A 17,596-nucleotide genomic window follows, 5' to 3' on the forward strand; every position below is an offset into this window, starting at 1 on the left:
GCATTATAACAGGTCCTTTTTGCTTTGGTTATAATGAGGTGAGACAGTTGCTCTACTCCCATTAAGGTACTTATAAGTTATATTTCTAAGGAAGGAGTATATTTTAGAATTAGAAAATGCTGAAAATATCACTTGCACATTTTTTATTAAACCAATGCCAAAGACCACCATGCAGTTAGACCAATATTCAGAGTAGGTCTCAGCCAAACAAAAAAATGCCATGTACAGACAATTAAATCCCCTCAAATGCTTGTTCATTCATTTATTTGGCTTTTTGCATTTGGCTCTGTGACTATCTCACCGCCCTGCAATTGGCCCTACGGATCACTCCTGTGGCATTAGATAAAGAATTCTACATGGATTACCAGCTCTGGCAAACACAGGCACCACAGGCAGATGTTCGGTTGGAATTTTGTTTGAGTTTGGAATACATTGGGAGCACAAAGGATGATCATTCCCTGGATCCTGTCTTTTGTGCTCCAACAGCACATTCATTGGCCTCGGACAAAAGGGACAAGGATGCGGATAAAGGTAGATGACTGTCACATCATTAATCATGTTTACTGTTTTCTCCCTAAAGAGAGAATCTCTTTTCAGTTTGCTTTAGTCCTGATGTATGCCTTTACTCATATCACCTTTAGTTTTGAGGCAGTGTAAATGTGGACAATGAATCTAAAGAAAATAAATTAAGCCAGCCTTCACTGTGTTGCTTTTGAACCCTACTTTCAATAGGAAACAGAATCCCTTAATTTTGCACCTTAAATATCATTTACCACTTTTAGTGCTTTCAAATGTGTAATTATGTTTTCAGATGTGTTTTTTGCATGGATTACAGGGTAAAGGGGGGATTTCTTTTCACCTCATAGTCAGACAGTTCCCTACCCTGAAAGTAGCTCATGGACCACAAGAAACTGTAATCCATAGCTCAGAGTTGTTTAACACTAGAAGCCCCGGACCCTCATTACTAACCAAAATACTAACCAAAATGTATGGAGACCTCAATTTCTTGACATTAGTGTAACAGTGTAATCATTGAATTATTAAATCAATTCAGTCAGGACACTTATGTTATTTTAATAAGTTTAATGAAAATGGTAATACATAAGGTTTGGCCTAATTTGATGGCTCTGCTCTGATATTGCTCCCCGCCTGAGTTAAACAACATTAAATATTGACAATATTGACGGCCAGCTGCCCTCTCCATAAAGCGCCCTGCCTGAACCTATGTAGATTTCAAACCATGCAAAAAATAATGAACTGGTTGTGTTTAGTCAGGATTTAAGAATTGTTTTTGTATTTTGTATTTTAATGAGCTTACATATTGAATATAACATATTGACAGGCATAATTGGTGTAAATGTACATAGCCTACTGTAAAAAAAAAAAAAAAATAATAATCTGTGGTCAAATGAGAATGCTTGATAACAAGTAAAACAGAACACAAATCTAAAGCAATACTGACATGTAATGAAATATAACTATACATACTTGCAAGAAGGTCAATACACCAGTCATTTGCTAAAGTAAAAAGAAAAGTGAAAGTGGACACAAAATCATCGCTTCTTCTTTCATTGTCTATGCACCTTTACTCAAATGCCTCAGTAAAGTCCACTGACAAATCTGTCGGCATTTATGCTCCATCATGCAAACCACATTCAAAACAAATATTGATTTTGATTCCTGGCTTATAACAAGCAACCGAGTTAGGCATAAAAGTGTTCCAAATGTCTGTAATCAGGGTGAATTTCTCCTTCTCCTTGCGTGTGGATATCATTCCCTTATCATCAATCAGACACACATAGGCTACTGTAGGCTTCATACACACACAGCAAATAACAGTTGTCTGTCTATCTATGTTGCTGATATCACCATTATGGTTGAAATGGGTAAGCCATTCATAACTAATATCAAATTCATAAACCCGCCAGACACACACACAGCACACAACAGCAAATTGTAGCAACAGAAGGTAAGAAAGTGCAACAATTTGACGAGTAATGGAACTAAGTATGGGACAAGATTTTTAAGACATTAACAGAGGGACATGGAGAGTGAAAGAGAGAAAAATATCTAATCTAACAGAATTTAACTAACCAATCTAACATGTTATGTTTTTATTTATTAACCCAAGTATTTTCTTCCCTTGTTTGTCTATCCTTACCTAATAGATCATTACCGCTCTACAGTCAGGTGAGAGCAGGCTTATTTTTTCTTTTCTTATTTTAGGAAGAAAAAATCTTGAAAGTGTGAATATGAAAATCCTGTTTCATCTGAGTGAGCTCCCACTGTAATTATGAGGAAGAAGCCACACCCTGGTTTCTTTCAGCACAGATGGTATTTACTTTGGTTTTGAAAAGCACCACACAGCTTGTGACCCTCTGTGCTTCAGTCAGCTCTGCACGGGCCTGTGAGGCAATATTTATCAGGCAAATCAAAAATATTTGCCAGCCATTAAGATCATCTGTTTGCCTTGATGAGTGATAAAATTAGGAAGGTGGAAGGAGAAATAAACAATTTGGTGGGAAAGGATCGTTAACTTTGTGACTCAATTTTGACATTAATTAGGCTCGAATGCAATACTTGGGAGAAAGTGCAGGAAGAGATTGCTTCCATGGGGAGCTGGAAGGTAGACAGCTGTGACTTTTCTCCTGTGTTTAAATGTCTATCAAAGGCTTTTCAGTGGAAGTCAAGCAGAACAAATCTGTCTGTCCACTCTCCTATCATTAGGGGTCTAAGCAGCGAAGCTGTGCAGAACCCTGTTGTGTTGTTAGCATTGGCTATTATTATGGGTCTATGTGCCTATTGTTAGAGGTCTAAGCAGAAAATCTAATTGAAAATGCAAATGTGGAAAGGCCACAACACTCACCCTGTATGACTGAGAATCCTGAAATTTGAGACATACATTGTGTCTTCACATGGAACAAATTTGCCACAAGGAACAATAACTTCCGCCATGATGGATTTTCCTCCATTTTGAATTTTGTGAAAAACAATCAAATTACATCTCTTCTGCAACCGCTGGACAGATCTGCATGAACATTCATATGCAGCATCTATGGACCAAAGTTTATCAAAGCAAATTAACTTTTATAACAGTGTGTCCTATAATTTACATGCTTAGAAATCAGACATGGTGGGGTGCATCACTACCAAACATGTATCTAATCCTCTCAGGACATGTGCAGTCATATTCTGATCTATCAGAATAAGAGGCATCTAACTTGAGTTGCTTGGATTCAACTTTTTGAAACTCTTTATACTTTTTAAAATATTCAGCTTTTTGTAACTCAAAAACTCCTATGCATTAACATGGTGGAATGTTGATTTAGGCCAACATTCTGAGAGCCCCATTGTTACTGTGACTGCCTTGGCAATTTCAGAACTCTTGAATAAAAACAGCATGAGACCTACACAACACATTCTTAGAATGATTACACAACAATGCGCTCTCCCAGCAACCAGTTCTACCCCAATAAAACACCTTACACTCTCTATTTATGACCAAAAACTGTGTTTTCAGTGAGAAGTTATGGTTTGTCAAAAGCCACAAAAGAAACAACCAAACAACGTGTTCACTACTGAGCAGGTTGCTTAGGATTCAATGCTCCTCTCAAACAGCCTAATTCATACTCTTGAGTGTGTTTTCTCCCAAGATGGTGATTTACATTTTGCATAACAAGATACAAGTTCCTTTTATTGCCACCTAACCTAGGTTTTCGGTACAGCATGGTGGTAAATTCTGCATTCACTGACATACACAGCAATGAATAGAAAACAGACAACACAATATAGTCCAATGTACTGTAGATTGCACTCAGTCCATGTAACACAGGATCATTTTCCTCTCATTGTTCACTGTTACGTAGTAATGTTTCATGCCTTTGTTTCCACACATCCTACTGGCTGACAGGGTGTTTTCCTGTGACTCAGAGACAGAAGACACAGTACACAACAGGCTTCCCTATTTTTTATTTTGTACAATTGGGCGAGGCCTAAAGATCCAGGAGTGACCGGTTTGCTGAAAGACCTTCAACTGCCACAAAGATAGATCCAGGACAAGACCGGCGGGCCCTGGAGGGGGCTCCTTCAACTACCCCCAGGACAATAAAGATACAGAATTTAAGCTGATAGGGAGGCTAGGCAAGACAGGCCAGCTCACCTACCCTCTCTCAAACCACTTTTATTATTTTTATTATTATTTTAATTAGATTTATTATTTTGATCAGGACAAGCTGTATCGCTATTTACCCTTTCCTGCTAAAATTTCAAATAAATTCCAGAAACCTACATTTAAGGTGACGACAATCTCGACGATCCCTTCTTCTTGAAAAATATGGTCGATGGACATGCAAACAATTGCCTATGTGGAAGATTTGGGTTTTCCATTGAACGAGAGTTTTAGCCAGAGACAGATTAGCATACTAGAAGATAGGCTTGGAAATCATGCTGCTGGTAAGGTAAAGCAAGTTGAATCAAGAAGATAAACGCAAAGTTGAATCAGGAAAGTAACTGCAAGTTAGGTAGGATAGGGTCTTCTAACCAGTGTCCTATAGTTTCATTGTCTGAGCAGGTTGATGCGGATCTCGACTGCCTCTCTGTCCGCCCACCACGGCACCGACCTCTGACGGCACCCCAGGCTGATGAAGGAGAGAAACGGAGCTATAAACACGGAATTACTGTCAACAATCCGAGGGGCATGAAGAGGGCTATGGACGGTCAGAGGAGGCGGGAGAGGTCCCATCAACGGCATTACCCGGTGAGATAAAACCAATCAAAATATGTTGTTGGGTAATGCACCGCTAAATTATTTTTACGGGTGGAACTTGCCCGTCTCTGGGCTGAGATCAATTGCACAGAAATTGGTGGCAGAAGCCGAGCTAAGAATTAGAGATTGTACGTTCACAGATAAAGATAATTTTCAAAGTCTCCGAAAGTCAGGATGAGAGTGTTGAAAAAGTTTGGTTCAGAGAGAAACCATAGATGATATTACACCAGCTTTTGAGGCATTATTGGAGAAAGGCATTATTGTTGCATGTCCTGACAGCCTTTTGTCGTACTCCCATATTCCCCGTAAAAAAAAAAAGGCGAAACAGAAAGGCCAACCACAGACCTGGCGATTGTTTGGGATCTTAAAAAGGTTAATGAAGCAGTCCAAGCGCACGCCCCTATTGTTCCGGATCCATATACTAATTACACATATACCCAGTAATGCTACATATTTCTCAGTGGTCGACCTAGCTAATGCGTTCTTCAGTATTCCTGTACATAAAGATTCCCAGTTCTGGTTCACATTTCGCTTTAAGGATAAGTCATATGATATAATACAATATATACACATGGCCTAGAGCCCCTATGGGCTATGCTGAATGCCCAGCAGTATTTGGGGCTGCTATAAGAGATAACGTTAGTATCTATTTAGTAAGAATTTAGTGTTGAAAGGGGGTAGCACCCTGGGGGGGTAGCACCCTGATCCAAGTAACCTCCACAAGCTAAAAACAAGTAGCCTAGTTGCAACAACTCACCAATAGGGAGAACTCACAACCTGAATTTATCTACCTGTAGCGAACGCGATAACCATTGATGCCGGATGCCACACACACACACCATATATCCAGCACAGCCTCTCCAAAACAACTTCCCCAGCTCCTGCCTAATCCCAAACTATACTACCTGTCTTCTAGGGCTTGCCGGGCTCGAGGCGACTTCAAAGGCTAAACTTCAGCGGCCGGAGCCCTGAAACGCCTACCTCCATCGGGGAACTCGCTCCGAAAATAAGAAAGGTAAAACAATAAACGGGTGCCCGAAGGAAAAACTGATACAGTCTAGCTGGACACCCACCTACCTAACCGAGGAAGCTGTTTTGAGTACTTAATGACGGCTAGACCACAGACATCCAGACAACAGTACTCACCACGCTAGCTACCGGAGACAAAATCAACAAACAACACAAAACTTACCAAAAAACAGTTTTATCCAATAAACTTGTCTACCAATCTTCTTTTTGTCCGCAGATCCCGGATGAGCCCCCACTTGTTACGTCCCCAAGTAAGGTCTAGGGGATGAGGGGAGTAACAATAAAGTGGACCAGGGGACAAAGAAGCAGATGGGAGAATACAGATAAACCAATCATTTATTGATCATACAAAATAATAGCAAAGTTCCGAGAACTTGCATACACAAACTGAAAACTACCTTCTCGAAAAGGGGAGAAAGCGAGGACTGATGTAACAAAAGATAGCAGTTATAGCAAAATAAGGTTAACACCGTAATTAAACACACTCTCAAGGAGAGTCAGATTTACCGACACCGGTACACACTACCACCGTAGTAAAAGAGCGCTATAGCACAACACAACCGTAACACTACAGCCGTAACACTCTCCATTTGCTCAGTTTGTAATGACAACCTGATCCTCACAGTGTGTAATTTATAATAAAAACATGTAATAAAAACAAAGATATTAATTCCAAAATCACATTAACTATTATTCTTGCACAATGGCCTCAATTCAACTTATTGAATTACTTGTTGACAAAATGTTTGTATTTGAGCTAATTTAAAAAGTGTCATAGCAAAGGGTCTCAATACTTATGTAAATTAGGTATTTCTGTATTTCACATTACATTTGCAGAAATGTCTAAAATCTTGTTTTGTCTTTGTCATTATGGGATATTGTATGTGGATTGATGGCATTTGTTTTAATTTATTTGTATCCATTTTAAATTGAGTCTATAACATAAAATATGGAAAAAGTGAAGCGGTCTGAATACTTTCCGAAGCCACTGTATATATAATTTTGTCTTGTCTTGTTTTAGTCAACAAAAATGAAGATTTATTTTCGTTTAGTTATCGCTTTTCCTGGGTCTATTTAGTCAGTTATCATCTAGTCTTTTGCCACAGAAAAATAGGTGTTTGACGAATATTTTCTGAATTAATTTAATTGATGAAATTAACACTGGAGCTACCAGTGTTCTATTTCGCAAGCTAGAAAAAGGACCTGTTCGCTAACTTACTTTAGTAGAATTGCTAACAATGTTACAAAGGTAGCTTCAAAGTAACTCACCAAAAATGTAATAGCATCCAACTGTAAAAATAAATGCTGCATAAATCCACATAAGAGACACTGTAGGCTGCTAACAAATTGGTCAACATTATAACCAGCTGCAAAACATTGAACCTAGGAAAGAAGAGCTCATGAGACAAACTGTCAATCAAAAATGTGAACTGTCGATCAAAAAACCGAGCGTCACACCCAGTCAATCCTGTAATCTGCTGGCTTGAGAAATTGTGATAAGCAAACAAGCTACTTCTTGCTTCTTTTTAAGCATTTTAATTCTAAACAATTAAAGTATGTAACCTAACATTTACTCAGAAATGAATTGTTATGGAAATCCAAGTCACTTTAGTGGGCCTTTAAACTTTGCTTTATAGATTTTTTCCTTAAATTCAGAACCAACAACTGCTTCAGTGCTTACAAAGGCCATTTTGACTGTCAAACTAACTGTCTGCTATTGATGGCTGCCAGCTGTGCTGACTGCTGATTGAGGATTTAAAATAGACCGTTTGCCTTGATCAAGAGTAAGTAACAGCATGAAAACTCTTCTCATTATCAGTAAACATGGCTACAGACATGCATTTACTTCCATGTATAGCTTGCCAATTGATCCCCAATTTTCACATTTTCTAGAGAATGGTCCAGTACTGAAAATTGACCCCATATTTAATATGAGGAAAACACAAACATGCACAGATAGATAGGTCTGCTTTTTTCAACTGTGCAGTTCTACAGTATACTTTCCACAATTGCAGAGAGCAGATGTTTGCATGAATTAGAAATCTGTTCAGGATGCAGTAGAACAGCGGGATAGAAACTGCAAAGCTCCATTTTGGAAGCGGTTTTGAAAAATACTACAGTATAAAAAGCGCACAACCTGAAATACATAATACACTTCTTCAATTCGATGGCTGCTTTAAATAATTATCTCTTTGCAAAACATTCCTGAGTTATGAGCTATTCTGGCAGTGATATATTTGAGTGGAACACTCCATTTTTTTGTGCTCTGGTCACATGTATATCGATAGGAAATGATTGAGAATAAGAAATAGTTTTAGCGTAGCCAGTTCCGTATCATGGCGGTATGGCGAGGGCAGAGACACATCTTTACCCTATTAAGGAAGACCCCTGCTGTAAAATACATACTGTAATTGATGGATTAGAGCCCTTGAATCTGCACTGCTATGTACTCACAGGCAGAATCAAGTAATTTGGGGTACAGCCATTAGAGGCGGCTGGCACTTTGGTGGGCAGGCCACAGTGTGAGGAGGCCGTGGTCACAGCTTCTGAGGGCTTGAGAAATCAATGGGGTGATCTGGTCATTGTGACAATTGCCACACTTGAACACTGCACTGAGTGCACTCACTAACCATCTACTGTCAGACCACTCGCATGGTAGGTTATTAGATTAATCTCATGTAGGTAAGACAAACAGAGATGTTTCACAAACTGAGGAATACAATATGGAGTCTCTCATGTGGTTCTTAGGGAGGTAAGACTCACGAGGAGGAGTGATACAAAAGGTTACAGACACCAGGTTTGTTCAATTACGCAATGAAGTAAGCAAACAAACAAGACTGGCTGAATAGCTGTTCCTAAGGATGGCATTGTCCATGCCAGAACAAAGATGGCCAAAGCAGGGCATTTAGGTACAACATTTTATTATTGTCAGTCTTAAATATGAACACACAATCTTCATAAAGAAAATACATATGAACCAACAATCCTTTACATTACGGGGAGTCAAATCTAATGTCATTTCCCCTTCACTTTGGAATCAACCAGATTCAAGGGAATAATTGGGAACTTTGATGGTACTGTTGCTTGGAATGTGGGTGCAAAATCATCAGAGATAAATTTTAAGTAAATCATGAAATGTTGGTCATGCACAGACATGTCCACAATGATATCGTACCATTTCTTGTTTTATTTCAAGTCAAAAGTTAAAATGAATTATTCTTAATTCCAATGCATAATCAACAATGTCACATCACAAACAGCACTATACTATAGGGTAGGTGCAATATAAGTTCCATCAAAATGAACAACTGAAATATGCATTTGTGATGGTTATACCGCGGACTTCCCAGAAGCCTCAGCTGTTGTTTTCTGTACATATGTCTAGAAACGTCAACAAGAAAAAATATCTTTGATTGAATCTACCCTAAGCATTTCGCTTCAAAGGGATGGTTCAGCCGACAGTTTTTTCATGTTTCGGTGGAATATCATCTTACCCTAAATTAAGTGATGGTCCTCAAAGGCCAGTAGTGAAAGGTTCTCCGGTTCTCTGTTCTCCACTTACATAGAATAACAGTTAGCGCACCCTCTCCAATACACAGGATTCCAAAGGACTTTAAGTTTAAATTACATGCCAAAATCTCTTTGTTTTAAAGTTCCTCTGAAGAAATGTTGGCATGTACTGTAATTTAAACTATGCTAATTTAAGGTCCATTGGAATCATGTCTATTGGAGAGGGCGCTGCTAACTGTTAGCCTATACTGCAGTAGCAAAGTGGAGAACGGAGAACCAGAGAAACTGTCACTACTGGCCTATGTGGACAACTCAGGGTAAGATGATATTTCACCTAAACATTAAAATAGGCTGAACCATCCCTTTACGTTTATGAGCCCATGTCTACTTTGAGTCGCTGGGCAGAGAGTAACTGGGCATTCCATTATTCCTTCGAACAGACAGTAAGACCCATTTTATACATATCAATGTTTTGTTCATTAGTAAAAATGTATGGTGCTGTAACCAAAATGCCCCTATTTTATTGTTAATAATGCTATTTATTTTGAAATGAATCTGGAAATAGTTACACTGCTTAATTTACATGAACATGCATTAGCTTAATTCAATACATTGTATGAAATCAATCCTACCATACCAGACATTGTATATTTGAGATGTTGCAAATTATCAGAGGTACTATAGAATATTTTGATGACAGCACCATCATCAATATGTATCACTCTCATTCTCTCCCTCTCCATCAGTGGATCAGATAGTAAGACCTCTAAATCAGGACTTACTACTGCATTGGTCTCACATGATCATCCCTTTACCACAGTGAACTATTCCACTGTAGTTTCTCATCATGAATTAAATGTTACTCATGAAATCAACAAAGGCTGAATTAAACCAACACAATAATGATTTATCATTTTTGAGTGGAGCAGAGATGAACAATTAGGTGTCTGCAATGTCCTGTAAGAAAACTGTGGAACAGTAGCAATACATTTCTTTAATTTGTGACAGCCCCTCTGAACATCTGTCTTTCTTACATTTTCAATAAAGTACACATATCTACTAACATTAAGCATTTGGAGAAGATGCTGAATGCAATCACGACCAGATATTCCGATATAGTTTTAACAATTCATAATGAGGAGCCATTGCTACAGTATGTAGTTTGTAATGGGCAATGGGGTGCAGCAATGCATAAAACTTCACCTATTGACAAAATCATCACCTATTGATCTCACAGAAAATGTGTGTGCTGGGCTGTTGTACAAAACAAACAAAGCATTATTGAGCAATAGAGCATCTGCAGTAGATTCTCCCCCCCCCCCTGTAGTGTCTTCATTAAATGGATAGTATGCGTGAGTACATTTAAAGGTTAGAAAAAAGTAGCTCTAGCCCGTGGGTGGGTCCTTGATAGCATAGGTCACAGAGGAGACCAATATATGCCCAATTTACCACAAATTCAAACTCAATCCTGGTTATTTAACTTCTGTGGTAATATATTATGTATTATGCACTATTATCTGACAGTACAGTATATGCATATATGCATTTCCCGTCATGATATAGTTCAACACCACCACACCATTAATACTTATTGGTTATGAGAGAGTATTTAGAACAAACAAGGATGATGCAAAAAATACTGAGATATTAACTGCTAAGAAGTCTTTGGGCTCTTTTTGAGGGACTGTAGGTCCACAAAGAGCGAGTTGCTATCGAAAAGGTTCTTACTCCATGGCCTCTTAGTTGCCAGCACTGTGAGTTCAGATAGGAACATTTGGGATTTTACCCCAAAGTGTGTAAATGACGCATGTAATGCATTATAACTTAAATTACCTTAACACTAGTTGTAATGGCATTAATAACTTTGCAAGAAATTACATCACTTAAGTAGATGTCCACAAAATGGAAATACTCTTCTTTTCCAGTAATTATTTCTTCATACCACCTTGTTCATAGTTAGCCCACTAAAAGGGAATAAAAGCTGTCTCTTTGCCTCAACAATTACAACTTCAACAATTTGACCACTCTCAAAAAAGGGAAAGTATTCAAAACTAAAGAAAAGATCACATAGCACAAACAACTGAAAACATTTTCACAATTTACAGTGCTGAGAAGAAAGAAGAAAAGACTTTAAAAAAAAAAAGGAAGTCTAATACCAATTCTCCTTCACCATTATTGTGGTTTGTCAATGTGTCAGAAATAGTTTTGAAATAATAATTACACTATAAAATCAAATATAACAGGTGTTACACCTGAGAGTGTTTTCAGTGCTTCTGCTTCAAAGCCTGTGTTTGACTTTGAGGTGTTTGTTTATTCACCTCATACACCTATTGCAACTCTGACTCTTGGAGGGACTAAGATGAATTTGCAAATTGGTGTAAATTGGGACAAATACATTTAAATAAGTAACAAATCACATCAGAACACTCTCCTTTAGAGATGCGAAAGGAAACATTTAACAATAATACCATAATTGGGGAGAAACAAACCAAATAACTCATATCCAAACAAAAAGTGACAATATTGTTATGTCTTTAAAATGTTAAAATTAACAAAGAAACTCATATGTTACATACTTGTTTTTAGCAGTTTGACATTACATAGCAGGGTAGCCCATGCACTATGTGCATACGTTTGTGGTTTTGGGTAAGAGAAAACACACAAAACTCGCAAACTGCCCCTGAAAGAAACCCACTTTGCATCAAAACCTGAGCAGAAACTGAAGAATGATGATGAAAAGTAGACAGGTGTGTGCGTGTGTTCCCATTGAACCACTGTTCCCATCCTGCACTGCTCCCGGTCCTGCCGTTGGGGGAGAAGAAAACACTTATATGAATTTTGGCATTCCTCTTGCCTAAACCAGCTGATATATATTGACTTGTATGAACCTCTGATCTGCAGATAGCAAGTGCTCTAATACCTAACTTGCTGTCTGCTCAAGGAGAGTGGTGTAATGCCAATACTCAACTTTTGTGTGGTAACAGAAACTACTCTCTCCTAACATTTCCTACAGGTATATGTTTTGTTAAAATCTAAGGGTTAGTGGTTTATTGATCTATTTATAGTGGGGTTTTTTAATGTAAAAAAAAAAAAAAAAGTTTAATCGTTAGTTTGGGGTATTAGTTTAGGTTTAAATGTGTATTCATCACAAACCTGCACGTATTGCAATGGTTTCAGAGGTTGTCTTTTCTAAAACAGATGAAGTCAATTCTAAAACAGATGTAGACCCCTCTAAAAGAGAGATTATATGAAAGAAGGCACTCAAAAAATGCAACAAAGGCTGTGAGAAAAATAAATAAATAAACAATTGGGTACCAGCTCACATGCAATTATCTGAGTCATCAACACTCAACACTCGCATAAACTACCTCTGAGGTTAAACACTAGCTGGTGCGATTAGCCACCCAATTCAAAAGTGGAATATTGTCATTGTCCAAGTGTCTGGCTAACAGCTAGTTTATGGATTTAGGTCGTTCTTTGTCTTCGGAATGTTTAAACTAGACTCCAAATGGGAACTATACTCATCCAGTTAGACAACTTAGAGGTCAGGGGAGGCTGGTGGAGGTAGAAATCGGATGATGGGCTCATTGTAATTCATGGAATGGAATGAGAAACGAAGAAACCAGTGAAACTAGCCTCCTCTAATGGAGATACAACTATTGATTTGCTCTAAACATTAAAGGACAACAACTTAATCCCAGCCACATCTAACTCTATAAAACGTTGCTAAACAAGTGCTTGGAACTTCACATTACATACAGGTATAGATATCAAAGTCTATGTCAGTGGAGGCTGGTGGAGGTAGAAATCGGAGGACAGGCCCACTGTAATGCATGAAATGAGGAATGGTATCAAATGTGTTTGATACCATTCCTCTGATACCATCCCATGCATTACAATGAGCGTCCTCTGATTTCTACCTCCACCAGCCTCCCCTGGTCAATGTGGATTTGTTTTTCATGAGGCAATAGTTGTGCAAAGTAATTCCAGAATCAAATGTCAATGTTGCTGTATTATGTCTCTCTTCAAGATGGTTTTGGAAACTCTGCAACAACCTTTGGGCAACTCTCATATTTAATTTAAATGTGGAACATAATGTGGAAGCACATCTATATAATATGGTTTATGAGTCAAACATATTTGCATTCCGTGGCCTTGTGGCGGTCATATGGTTCGAAAGGGCTTTCTGAGATGGGAGAAATCCCATCTAAATAAATATGACACAGCATGGGTATTATTTAGAAAGGACTAGATTATTGAAGTTTTTACTTTGAAGCCGCTATCACAATGACTTCTAATTTCCCTTGGATTTTCTTGAGTTCATCATCCTTTCTATTGGGACATCTATCCAATTATGCTGCCACTGTAGATTATTCCTAATCCTGCACGTGGATAATTAGAATAATACTGATCCAAATCAAAGCAATTAATGCATCTCTGAAGAGGACACGGTTAAAGTGTCTGATTTTTTAACCAAATCTCTATTTTTGTTGTAAATTGCAAGTTGTGGAAGGGTAGAGACACTTGTTTTGTGATTTCGCTTGGTTTTGAGAAATTTACTGGGCACCAGCGATTCCATCATCAGTCTACAATAGAAAAAATAGGGGCAAACTTTAAATCGTGAACGAAGGCTCCAAAAGCACTTAAATATGTCATTTTTGAAACTGCTAAATTCCCAGTATAGTGATGCAGGTCTTTAGATGTTGTACATAAAACACATTTAGCGTAGCGTTGTCAAAAATCCAGAATCTGCTGCAGGTGATTTGTGTTAAAAAAAAAATATCTAAAATAAATATATACAGTGTGTGGCATAAGTAATGGGACAGTGAAGTATTTTATCTTCTTATGGCTCTACACTCCAAAAGTTTGGATTTTAAATCTAACAATTACTGTGAGGTTAAAGTACATATCGTCATCTTTTATTTGATGGTTTTTGTGTACATATTGGTTTCACCATTCAGAAATTACACCACCTTTTATGCAGTCCCCCTATTTCAGGGTACCCAAAAGTAATGGGACATATTTATGAAATGTCCAAATCAAGCACCCATGTTTAGTATTTGGTGGACAATCCTTTGCATGCAATAATTGCCTGAAGGCTGCGACTCACTGACCCCACCAGATGCTGGGTATCTTCTCCAGTATCTTCCCAGGCTTTTTAGGTACTTTTTAGCAAACTGTAACCTGACCATTCTTTTTGAGGATAACTAGTGGTTTGTACCTTGCAGTGAAGCGTCTGTAGTTCGGCTGGTGAAATATTCTGCAGATGGTAGTCTCTAACACATTTACGCCTACCTCCTGGAGAGTGTTCCTGATCTGTGTGACAGTTGTCTGCCTACCAGCCCGTTTGCAATTGCTGACCTCGGCAGTGCTTTTTTTTGTCTTTTCAAATTGTTGATTTTTGCAAGCTTACAGTTTTGGCTATGTTTCTGATAGTTTTTTTCAAAAGTTGTTTTTTTCAGATTTTTCAGCCTAATAATAGCTTCCTTGACTTTCATTGACACCTCTTTGGTCCTCATGTTGACAGACACCAATAGCAAACTTCAAAGGCAAATGCATAAGCCTAGAATCAATACTAGACATTAACATCTCTCTTATGCCTGCACAAAGGAACCTGATTTACCAGAAACACCTGTCAAACCAATTGTCCCATTACTTTTGGGTACCCTGAAATAGGGGGACTATACATAAAAAAATGTTGTAATATCTGAATGGTGAAACCAATAGGCACACACATAACATCAAATAAAAGCTGAGGATCTCTACTTGAACCTCATAGTAATTGTTTGATTTCAAATCCAAACTCTTGGAGTGTAGAGCTGAAAGAAGATAAAATGCTTCACTTTGCCATTACTTATGCAGGGTACTGTATTTTGCTATAGCGGTAACCACCATTACACTAGTGCTAGTGAAACGTAGACTAAGCAAGATGGCATTGTCAATGAGGGGACTATCTTTTACTTAGATATCAACAGTATTACAAATCTGCCAAGGCTGCTAATATTGGCTCTTTCTATTTGCATTTGGGGACAACAAATAATGCTAGATTTGAAATTGTGTAATGTTCTTAAGTAGGAAGTGTGATGATGTCATCTTGCAGTCTACCTTTAAGTATGAGGGGGAGGTGCAGAGCGGGAAAACACATGAATTAAACAATCAGACAAAAGCACAAAACAGACATATGATCCAACACAAATTATAGTTTTAGGACAAATACTTACACAGTAGATGGACATATGCAAAATCAAGCCATGCCACAAAGAGAGACAATTAGGTTTGCAAAAAGAAAAACAAAACACGGTTAGCAAACGTTAGTTTGTACACAGGCTTCATTGACCATTTCCACAAAGATTCACGTTTTCCTCGTAGGCAGTGGAGAATCTCCTCTCCGGAAATGTTACTTGTCAGACCTACCTTTTAACTAGTTATTAACTGGAATTTTAGGTTAACTTTTTCATAACTGTCTGCATCCAAATTAGCATCTGACTATCTCATTTCGTCAGGCAGTGCCCTAAAAATTATCTGCCCAATCCTGGTTACAGAACTATATCTCTGCCACTTATTAGTATTGGCAGAAGTGCTACTTCAAGTGACATAAGTACCTAATTTTCAGTTTGTGGAAAATGGCAATGTTTATCATGCTTTAGCATGCTGTTAGCTGGAAGTTAGAACACATGCTTGTGACGGATACTAACCTTGCAATAGTGTTGAGCTAGTGGGCTCAATTACCTCTACACCAGAGGAACGAAAAGAATAAAGCGAAATATATATATAAAAAACAAACAAACAAACAAAAAAAAAAAAAAATCATTGGCAATGCTGTCTTGTGAACAACATGAAAAGTAAGCTGGTGGATGGGTTTTTGGCATTGTGAGAGCAGTGTTAGGCATACAGTGCATTCGGAAAGAATTCAGACCCCTTCACTTTTTCCACATTTTGTTATGTTACAGTCTTATTCTCTTTTCCCTCATCAGTCTACACACAAAAACAAGTTTTTTGGCTTTGTCATTGATGAGGAAAATAATGAATTGAATCCATTTTAGAAAAAGGCTGTAAAATAACAAAATGTGGAAAAAGTGAAAGGGTCTGAATACTTTCTGAATGCACTGTATGTGGGATGTGGAAGGAATCATCATCATGATTTTGCTTTACATAGAGGCACAGAATACTATATACAGTATATATAAACACAGTGCTTCTTACTGAAAACCTGCTTGAGGCTTGGTGTTAGCATGAAAATTGCCTCAGTTATCCTGATAATGTAAAGATGAGTCATAGTGTGTCTATTAAATGTGAATCATGCAGTATAGGTAGAAATAAAACAATCAGAAATGTTGTAATTTCTATCGCACTACACCTACATTTGGTTGTCAGTTAAGTTAAGTCCTTAAAAATGCAGGTAGTTACTACCGAAAATCACTCCAGTTACTATTAAAATGAGCAAAGTTATGCATGTGTGTACGACAATCGAAGTTAACTGTTAGTTGATGTGTAGTGACTATCTGTGCAGTGATCTGTGACAAACACCCACAGAACAAAAATAAATGGCGGCAGTACTCTCAATCAGGAGCGAATCCTGTTTCTAGTTCATACAGGAAGCGTTATTTCTCCTCTATGATATGCATGTACGTACAGAAAAATAATGGGTCTGACTACAGTTAACAACGGTTGTCAAGCCAAAAGTTGGTAGTATGTATATGGCATAAGAATGCATTATATCATGTACTCACCATACAGGAGAAAGCTTGTGTTTGAGCTTCCCAGTTTGTTGATGGCAATGCACGTGTAGTTGCCATAATCCACCTCAGAAACGTTGAAAAATGTCAGCTTGGAAAGCTGTCCGCCATCCTCGATCTCCATGCCATCAAAGCCGTTGAAGATCCTGGAAGTGAGGAAGGTCACCATAATCAACTGTGTTTACTGATCACATGCTTTGCACCCTTCCTTGAGGAAACCTCACTACAGCTTGGGTCTCGTGGAGGTCTAGGATAAGTGCTATCTTAACTAGTATGCTTTTAGTCATTCACTGTCATTATCGTGCCTAATTTAACAGGGTTCGCCCACACACAACAGCATGATGTTTTACACAAAGTTACATAACTGTTTCAGTACGCTGTTACTACATGTACAATTACTGCACTCACCTTTGACATGTTGAAATCAACTCCAGTGCTTTTACAGTATGTTCACTTGATATTACTGAAAAGGCCCATGTGCCACATATTATATCACATATTTTAGCATATGTCTGCAATTCTCCCCCAAAATACAACTATTAAAAATGTTATGGTT

At 38.1% G+C, this 17,596-nt stretch overlaps 1 protein-coding gene across 1 annotated transcript in view; it reads right to left on the bottom strand.

Annotated features, from left to right (window-relative positions):
* Positions 1-12,005: 12,005 nt before the first annotated feature.
* Positions 12,006-17,596, bottom strand: part of ntm (neurotrimin) — a gene marked incomplete at both ends in the record, with an annotated part of 89,572 nt that continues 83,981 nt past the window's right edge. Inside the window, 4 exons of the mRNA XM_083689259.1 lie at positions 12,006-12,106; positions 12,458-12,535; positions 16,000-16,035; positions 17,035-17,186. Of these exons, the coding sequence (XP_083545385.1) occupies positions 12,006-12,106; positions 12,458-12,535; positions 16,000-16,035; positions 17,035-17,186 (367 nt within the window). The remainder of the gene's footprint in view (positions 12,107-12,457; positions 12,536-15,999; positions 16,036-17,034; positions 17,187-17,596) is intronic.

This window comes from Argentina silus, assembly GCF_951799395.1.
Source record: "Argentina silus genome assembly, chromosome: 2".
NCBI classification, from domain to species: domain Eukaryota; kingdom Metazoa; phylum Chordata; class Actinopteri; order Argentiniformes; family Argentinidae; genus Argentina; species Argentina silus.